General features: G+C 45.2%; 1 protein-coding gene across 1 annotated transcript in view; it reads right to left on the minus strand.

The window, feature by feature from the left end:
• Positions 1-2750: 2750 nt before the first annotated feature.
• LOC109924719 overlaps positions 2751-9495 on the minus strand; it is a 17917-nt gene continuing 11172 nt past the window's right edge. Inside the window, exon 7 of the mRNA XM_048620724.1 lies at positions 2751-3658. Within this exon, the coding sequence (XP_048476681.1) occupies positions 2751-3658 (908 nt within the window). The remainder of the gene's footprint in view (positions 3659-9495) is intronic.

The raw sequence follows: 9495 nt of genomic DNA on the forward strand, positions 1-9495 counted from the left end.
AGAGGCACACTTTCTCACCCTCAGATACATTTCTCTCACACAGTCACACTTTCTCTCACACACACTCATCATCAAAGACACATAGACTCACACTCGCACGGTCTCATAACCATATGCAAAGACACATACAAACACAGAAACTGACACATGCAAACATGTAATGACTCACACGCCCAAATTCACAGAGATATATTAAACAGACAGGCATCCGCACACAGTCAGGCAGACAGGAACAAGGACCTACATACACATTAACAATCTTGCACAAACAAACAGATACACACATAGGGGTTCACAGCCATGCAATCGAATACATATGTACACATATTCTGTCAAGCAGTCTCTCAAACACACACACACACACACACACACACGCTCTCACACACACTCACACATAATCTCACGTATACCTGCACACTCACAGACTGCATATACATGCTGTCGCACTCACTGATACACACTAACACATACTCACTCACAGACTCATACACATGCATATACATACAAGCACCAATCCAGGCATGCCTGGGAGTTCATGTTGTTTCAAACTCTGTATGTGGGTGTCACTGATGATGCCAGCGTTTATTCCCCATCCCTAACTACCCAAACGATACTTCGGATCAACCACGTTACTGTGGGTCTGGAGTCACATGTAGGGCAGACCAGGTAAAGATGGGAGATTTCCTTCCCTGAAAGACATTAATGAACTTGATGGGGTTTTCTAACAATGGACAATGGGCTCGTGGTCATCAGTAGGTTGTTAATTCCATGTTTCTTTTTCAAATTTCACCATCTATCATGGCGGGATTAGAAACCTGATCCTCAGAACAATAGCTGGGTCTCTGGTAAAACAAGCTATACCACAAGGGTGTCACCTCCTCTAAAATGGAGGTAGAAAACCTCACAACATTTAAAAAGTAGTTGGATGAGCTCTTGAAATGCCGCACACACACTTGTAACCGCAGACACATACTGTCTCCCACAATTGCAGACACAGACACACGCACACTCCCACCTGCACTCACACACAGACAGATGCAGAGACACATAGTCACACTCATTCAAACACACAGACATGCACACACAGAGACCTATTCTCACACACAAGCACACACGCATGCATACATACACACACACTCGACTGTCAATGGCAAAATAGGTGGAGACAGGTGACGTTGAAATGAGAACAATGTCTTTCTGCAGCTCTTAAATGGAAGCATTGTTTTCATTCTCTCAATACTTCGGGAAGGCAGATCCCCCTTTTAAACACCTGAGCGCTCCAATTAAACAACAGGTCAATGGAGAAGAATGGTTAAATTGTGGAATCCCTGATTATTTGAGATATCTGCTAATCACCAGTGTTTGCTCATGGCTGAAAGCGGCAGAAAATGTCCAAGGAAGTTGTCAGTTAACTTAGAAATAGTTTGTTCAGTGCAGTTTGTTTTGAAGTAAATTATATATGAGAACAATAATGACTCTGTAGAAAGAGTCATATATGCAGATATATGCAGCTGCAGCTGTTTCCATTAAAATAGTCGGATCAGAGCACACTGCATAGTGAGAGACAACTTTTGTACTTAATTAGTTTAGAGTCAGGGATCTGTCACAGCTGGTAGAAAAGGTCGATTTACTTCACTTAAGTTTTCCAGAAAACGATTGATATAGATTTTGAATGTATCCAAACAGTACAATAAGCATTAGAGAGATTTCATTTAAAAAAAACTATAAAGACGAACGGTGAGGAAACCCATTTACAGTATGTGAATAGGTGTTACAATTGCAGCTGCAAGATAAAGAGATTTCCAAGGTAGCTGTAACAACTTAGTGATATTATCGCTGGGCTGCTCATCAGAGACCCAGATAGTATTCAGGGTAACTGGGTTCGAATCCCATGGCAAATGATGCAAATTGAGTTCAATAAAACTCTAGAATTAAGAGCCTGATGATGATCATGTATCCATTGCCGATTGTTGGTAAAAATCTATCTGGTTCATTAATGTCCTTTGGGGAAGGAAACTTATCCCTAAATGGTCTCACCTACACATGACTCCAGAACTGACAACAATGTGGTTGACTTTTAATGGGCAATAAATGCTATCTAGCCAGTGACACCTTCATCCTGTGAATCAATAAAGTAAGGTCGAGTCAGACTTATATATAAAAACTTTCTACTGAAATTTATGTTGCAAATTTTCTAACAATTTGCATCCATTTATATCTTCTGTGATAAAGTTATTAAGGAAAACAGACTGTGTAACAGAAGTTGAAAGGTCCATAGTGATATATTATTGGCAATGAAGGTGCTGCAGCTGTTGAGTGTCTGGGAAGGAGGATAACTGTCAGGAATTTGGAATATGATTGAATAAAACATCTATTGTGAAAAGCTCCAAGGAGGGAGATAAGGGTGTCTGGGAAACATTATGAAATCATGGGAGACCCAAGAGTTATCCAGAAGACTGTCCATCACTGACCATGCAGTCACAATGATTAACCTCAGGGAAGTGTATGGAATAAATTAATAATATCACTGGCCTGTAATTGATAAAGACAGGCTGAAAACAATGTAGAAAAATACATTTTTTTTTACATTGAAGAAACATCTGGATTTCCATATGGTTCTTCCTAACTGTCATCCCAATAAACTCTTCGATGTTGGAAGTGGACCCTGAGAGTTGGATGCTTTATTTGGTCATTCTGCTCCAAGGACCAGACAGATCTTTCTGATGGGGGAATGCACCACTGGATGGATCTCAGGGTCTTTTATTCATGAATTGAACAATTGCTGTAACTGGATATTCCATCAAACTCTTGACCTGCTCTCTGAACTTGGACTGAGTCACCCCATAAATAAAAGTGTTTGTGCAGCAACTTAAATTCACCAACATCACTCCAATTTGTCTAAAGATAACTTCAGACTGTGTGTAGTGCCTGGGATCTGCCCCTGTAATGTGATAATATAGGAATTCTATAACAGAAACCAACCACAGGAGGATGAAGCTGCCAGATATGGCAAAGAGCAAAATCACAGACTTCCTTCGGTTCTCCATCTCTGGGTCTCTTGGATTCTCTCCCTTGCTTTCACCCCGCAATCTCTTACGAGCTTGACTGGCCACTAAAATGTGCCTGACTGTCAGTGCATTAAGCAAAAGAATTAAAGCAAATGGGAGCAATGGTGTCAAAACTGCATCTAACCATGAAAATCCCACCCATGCAGGATCATTATAAACGTTTGGTTTTACAACACAGAACCAAAGGACATTGTCGATTATCACCCAAGGTTCAAAGATAAAGTAGAAAGGGATGTTTCTTAAACAGAGCAGGGTGCAGGTTGTCGCTAGAACAACAATCGTGGTTCTCTCAGTGCAATACATTGTTTTCAGCTTCTGGCAACAAATGGACACATATCGATCAAAGGAAAAACTTACAGTAAACCAGACAGAGCAGTCTGTAGCAGCAGAGAGCAGGACAGCGCGAACACTGCAAACAGGGGTGATGTCCAGGAAAGTCATGTGGAAATAATAATAACTGATCCGCCGCAGTAAGACCTCAGTGAGAATGACCAGAAGATCTGCAGTTGCCATGGCCACGAGGTAGCGAGTGGTGCAGTTAGAGAGACCACACTGTCTGCAGGACAGGATCACAATTCCCAGTAAATTGGCTGCAAGACAGAGATGAAAATAGTGACCATGAGACCACAAGATAGAGTCTTGAAATGTTAAGCATGCTCTATGTTTGATTCAGGCATTGACAACAGTATTTTAACCTGATTGGCTTTTTAAAAATATTTTAATGAGCTAATATTTCACACAAAGATATCCTCCATTGCCCATTGGAACCATCAGGGCTGGCTGCCAAAGTTTGGGTATTCCCTGAGATCTTACTCTCAGCAAACTTGGACTACAGTCCCCAACTTGTTGAAACTCAACCAACTTCCCACTAACACTGTCTTCCCATTGTAGGAAATATGAAGTTTTAGAACCTGCACAGGAAGACACACTCCTCAGGTTTGAATACTCGCCTCGATGGGGCTCCAGCGATGAGGGACACCATCTGAAATAGGAACAGGAGTAGGCTTTTCTGAAGGAGGGTCTAGACACGAAACGTCAGCTTTCCTGCTCCTCTGATGCTGCTTGGCCTGCTGTGTTCATCCAGCTCTACACCTTGTTATCACAGGAGTAGGCTGTTCAGTTCCCCGAGCCTGCACCAACATTCAAAAGGATCATCCTGATCCAAAGTTCCTCATGTCCTTTACCAGCACTCCAGATGTGATCTCACCAGCATCTTGTACAGTTGTAATAAAACTTCAGCACTCTTATACTCCAACCCCCTGGAATAAGTCTTTCCTGTTGCCTGCCCTTCCAGTGTACTAGATTTCTGTGTTTAATGCACAATTACCCTCAGGTCCCTTTGAGTTGCAGCTTCCTCTAGTTTTTCCCTCAATAAATAATATCTTGAATCAATTGATTTTAACCCAGTTATGAAATCACTGTTCAGGACTTGCAGTAAATACCATCACTGTGATTAGTAATTTTCTTTGATAGTGAACAATCACTCAGTATTATTCTGAACTGTCAGATGCTCCCAAAAGTTAAATGTCAACAGGATCAGAAATCCAGACCAAGTGACCGGTTTGCAGAACACCTGTATTCAGTTTGTAAAGATGACAGCGAGCTTCTAGTTGTATGCAGCTTCAAAACCCTCCTCCACCCATTGTGTTCCCCGGCCAACATCTCTACATCAGTCCTGCTGCAATGCTCCAGTGAAGCTCAGTGCAAACTGGAGGACATACCCCATATCATTCACTTCAGTACCTTGCAGCGTTTAGGACTCAGCATTGAGTTTAACACTATCAGAGCACGGACACCGCTGTCCATTTTTGTCCCACAGCCCAACACCCTTAACTCCTGTTCTATCCAGGTTTCCCCTCATACAGACAATCCATTTTCACCTATTCACCCTTCCACCGAGCGTTCTAGCCAGCATTTTGCTTTCTCTCTCTCTCTCGCTCTCTCTCTCTTTCCCCCCCACCAACCCCTCCTCTCCCTCTGGGCACTTTCTCTATCAAACCGACTCAGTCCTTTCCTCCAACCACATCCTCCCAACCCCATCAACGGCAAAACAAAACAAATGCCCCCAGATGCTTTCATTTCAGAGAAAGATTCACAGAAACATAGAAGCAGGATGAGGCCATTCATCCCATCGAGCCTGCTTCACCAATCAATATGATCATAGAGTCATACAGTCCTACAGCATGGAGCCAGCCCAGAAGGGTCCGTGCCAACCAAATTGTCCATCTACGCTGACCCTATTTCCCTGCACTTAACCCATATCCTTCTAAACCTTTCCTACCCATGTATTCATCCAAATGCCTTTTAAATGTTGAGAATGTACCCGCCTCAACAACTTCTACTGGCAGCTCATTCCATATGAGTACCACCCTCTGTGTAAAACAGTTGCCCCTCACATTCCCATGTATTCTTTCCCCTCTTACCTTAAACTGATGCCCTCTACTCCTCATTTCACCAATCCTGGGAATGAGACTGAGGGCATTTCATCCTATCCATGCCTCTCATGATCCTAAACACTTCTATAAGCTCCCCACTCAGTCTCCTATGCTCTAAAGAAAAAAAAGTCCTAGCTTGTCCAATTACATTCAGCTCCCTCACCTGAATCATTAATATAGATTGTGAAGTGTTGGCATCCTAGCGCAGATCCCTGTAGTCCCCCAGTAGTTAGCGACTGTCATTCAGACAATAATCACTGGACTTGAAACATTAACTCTGCTTTCTCTCTCTCCACTGCTGAGCTTCTCCAACAATTTCTTTTTTCTGGATCAGGGATGCTGAACTGCTCGGAGAACTACACTGCGCGTAATTCTAACCTGATAGACATTGCTGGTGTTTCATGATCAATGGAATTAGACTTTCATCAATGAGCAGTGAACTAAAACAAGTCCAATCTACACTGACGGATTGCCCCAACAATTCTTGATATTGGGATCACAGACTTCTCTGGAAGCCTGTCCATATTTACTGTTGTGTTCTTATCAATTCCACTGACATCTTCACTCAGAGAACTCTATCCCCACTAAGGTTTGAAGGAATTTTACACAATATTGGACTAGGACCATAACACCATGAAAAAAAGGAATAGGAGTTGGCCGTTCAGCCCATCTAGCAGCTGATTCAACATTCTTCACATTCACATGGCTGCCCTTTTCCAATAAACCTTTGATTGAAGAATCTATCAATGTCAGCCTGAATACAACTTAATGATAATTGAGAAAGCCAGAATGTTAAAAGATGATTTATCACTGTGAATACAGGGTAACATAACAAAATTCATTCAAACCATTTCTCTTATTCGACTTTCATCACTGTGGGGTTCTGTACAAAGAGTAACTGTTTATATCAGAATGCAGTGTTATGAAACACAAACTAAAACTCGCAAGCAGCTCACACAGACATTTACAAACTTTCCATATTTACAGACACTCACCGGGAACACTTACGATGGCAAGAACCATATAATATATTTTCTGAATCTGGTCAACTTGCGAATACATCTTCAGTGTGTCGTGATCTCCCTTCACACTCATGCCACGTAACTTTTATTGAACTGCAAATTGGGATGTCTGTGATGACTTAAGTTTGTATCTGGTCAAGTCATCTCCTGAGGGGACTGATTTTGCAACATTTTCCAACTTATTATTTGAAATGAACAAACAGATTACGACAGCGAGTCAATTCCCTGTTGCAATCATTTTTCACATTAAGATGTTATTGCAGAATACACGCCTCACTGACTCAAAGACAGAAGTTTCACGGCGCCCTCACAGGTGCCATCCTCTCAAACGCAATCAGTCACATTTACAGACCGTGTTTTGTTTCCATATTGGACAATGACTGCTCAGACAATAAATTCTAAATGGTTGATGCCTCTCCAAATTTTTTTCACTTGTGGGACATGGATGATGCTGATGGTATAACATTTCTTGTCCATCGCTCATTCCCACCTTAGGAAGGTGAGGCTGAGCTGCCTTCATGAACGTCTGCAGCCTGTGTGCTTTTGGCAGATGGTGTTCGGGAGGGAACTCCAGGAGTTTGAGACAAAATTCTGTTCTATCGCACTCTGGGGTGTCACTGTGCAGATATTAACCTACAATTGCCAGGTCAGCCAAAATGAATGGCAGGGCACCTTCGTAAGTAAATTAAGGATGGGAAATAAATGGCGCCCAGCCAGCGATGCTCATGTCCCACGAGTGAAGAAAGAAAGGTCAAAGTGATCCTGTCCGCAGACCCCTGAAGCTAGGAAGACAGGCTAATAGGAATGCAAGACAACAAGGTGCAGAGCTGGATGAACACAGCAGGCCAAGCAGCATCATAGGAGCAGAAAAGCTGACGTTTTGGGCCTAGACCCTTCATCAGAAATGGGGGAGGGGAAGGGTGTTCTGAAATAAATAGGGAGAGAGGGGGAGGCGGATAGAAGATGGATAGAGGAGAGGATAGGTGGAGAGGAAACAGACAGGTCGAAGAGGCAGGGATGGAGCCAATAAAGGTGAGTGTAAGTGGGGAGTTAGGGAGGAGATAGGTCAGTCCAGGGAGGATGGACAGGTCAAGGGGGCAGGATGAGGTTAGTAGGGAGGAGATGGGGGTGCAGCTTGAGGTGGGAGGAGGGGATAGGTGGGAGGAAGAACAGGTTAGGGAGGCGGGGACGAGCTGGGCTGGTTTTGGGATGTGCGGTAGTGGGAGGGGAGATTTTGAAGCTTGTGAAATCCACATTGATACCATTGGGCTGCAGGGTTCTCAAGCGGAATATGAGTTGCTGTTCCTGCAACCTTCGGGTGGCATCGTTGTGGCACTGCAGGAGGCCCAGGATGGACATGTCGTCTGAGGAATGGGAGGGGGAAGTTGAAATGGTTCGCAACTGGGAGGTGCAGTTGTTTATTGCGAACCGAGCGTAGGTGTTCTGCAAAGCGGTCCCCGAGCCTCCGCTTGGTTTCCCCGATGTAGAGGAGGCCACAACGGGTACTGCGGATGCAGTATACCACATTGGCAGATGTGCAGGTGAACATCTACTTGATGTGGAAAGTTTTCTTGGGGCCTGGGATGGGGGTGAGGGGGGAGGTGTGGGGGCAGGTGTAGCACTTCCTGCGGTTGCAGGGAAAAGTGCTGGGTGTGGTGGGGTTGGAGGGGAGTGTGGAGTGGACAAGGGAGTCACGGAGAGAGTGGTCCCTCTGGAAAGCAGATAAGGGTGGGGAGGGAAAGATGTCTTTGGTGGTGGGGTCGGATTGCAGATGGCGGAAGTGTCGGAGGATGATGCATTGGATCTGGAGGTTGGTGGGGTAGTACGTATGGATGAGGGGGATTCTTTTTTGGTTGTTATTGCGGGGACGGGGTGTGAGGGATGAGTTGCGGGAAATGTGGGAGACACGGTTGAGGGCGTTCTCGACCACTGAGGAGGGGATGTTGCATCTCCCAAACCATCCACAATCTCATCACCTCAGGTGACCTCCCACCCACGGCCTCCAACCTCATCGTTCCCCAACCCCGCACCGCCCGCTTCTATCTCCTTCCCAAAATCCACAAACCTGAATGCCCTGGTCGACCCATTGTTTCCGCCTGCTCCTGCCCCACCGAACTTATCTCCAACTATCTGGACTCCATTTTCTCCCCCTTGGTCCAGGAACTCCCTACCTACGTCCGTGAAACCACCCACGCCCTCCACCTCCTCCAGAACTTCCAATTCCCCAGTCCCCAACACCTCATCTTTACCATGGACGTTCAGTCCCTATACACCTGCATTCCCCATACAGATGGCCTAAAGGCCCTTCACTTCTTCCTGTCCCACAGGCCCGACCAGTCCCCCTCCACTGACACCCTCATCCGCTTAGCCGAACTCGTCCTCACCCTCAACAACTTCTCTTTCAATTCCTCCCACTTCCTACAGACAAAGGGGGTGGCCATGGGTACCCGCATGGGCCCAAGTTATGCCTGCCTCTTTGTAGGTTACGTGGAACAATCCCTCTTCCGTACCTACACCGGACCTAAATCCCACCTCTTCCTCCGTTACATTGATGACTGTATCGGCGCTGCCTCGTGCTCCCACGAGGAGCTCGAACAGTTCATCCGCTTAACCAACACCTTCCACCCCAACCTTAAGTTCACCTGGACCATCTCTAATACCTCTCTCTCCTTCCTGGACCTCTCTGTCTCCATCTCGGGCAACCACCTAGAAACTGATATCCATTTCAAGCCCACTGACTCCCACAGCTACCTAGAATACACCTCCTCCCACCCACCTTCCTGCAAAAATGCCATCCCCTATTCCCAATTCCTTCGCCTCCGCCGCATCTGCTCCCAGGATGAGGCATTCCACTCAGATGTCCTCATTTTTCAAGGACCGCAACTTCCCCCCCTCAGTGGTCGAGAATGCCCTCAAACGTGTCTCTCACATTTCCTGCAACTCATCCCTCACACCCCGTCCCCGCAATAA

The sequence above is a fragment of the Rhincodon typus genome, chromosome 48 (assembly GCF_021869965.1).
Source record: "Rhincodon typus isolate 14 chromosome 48, sRhiTyp1.1, whole genome shotgun sequence".
NCBI lineage: Eukaryota > Metazoa > Chordata > Chondrichthyes > Orectolobiformes > Rhincodontidae > Rhincodon > Rhincodon typus.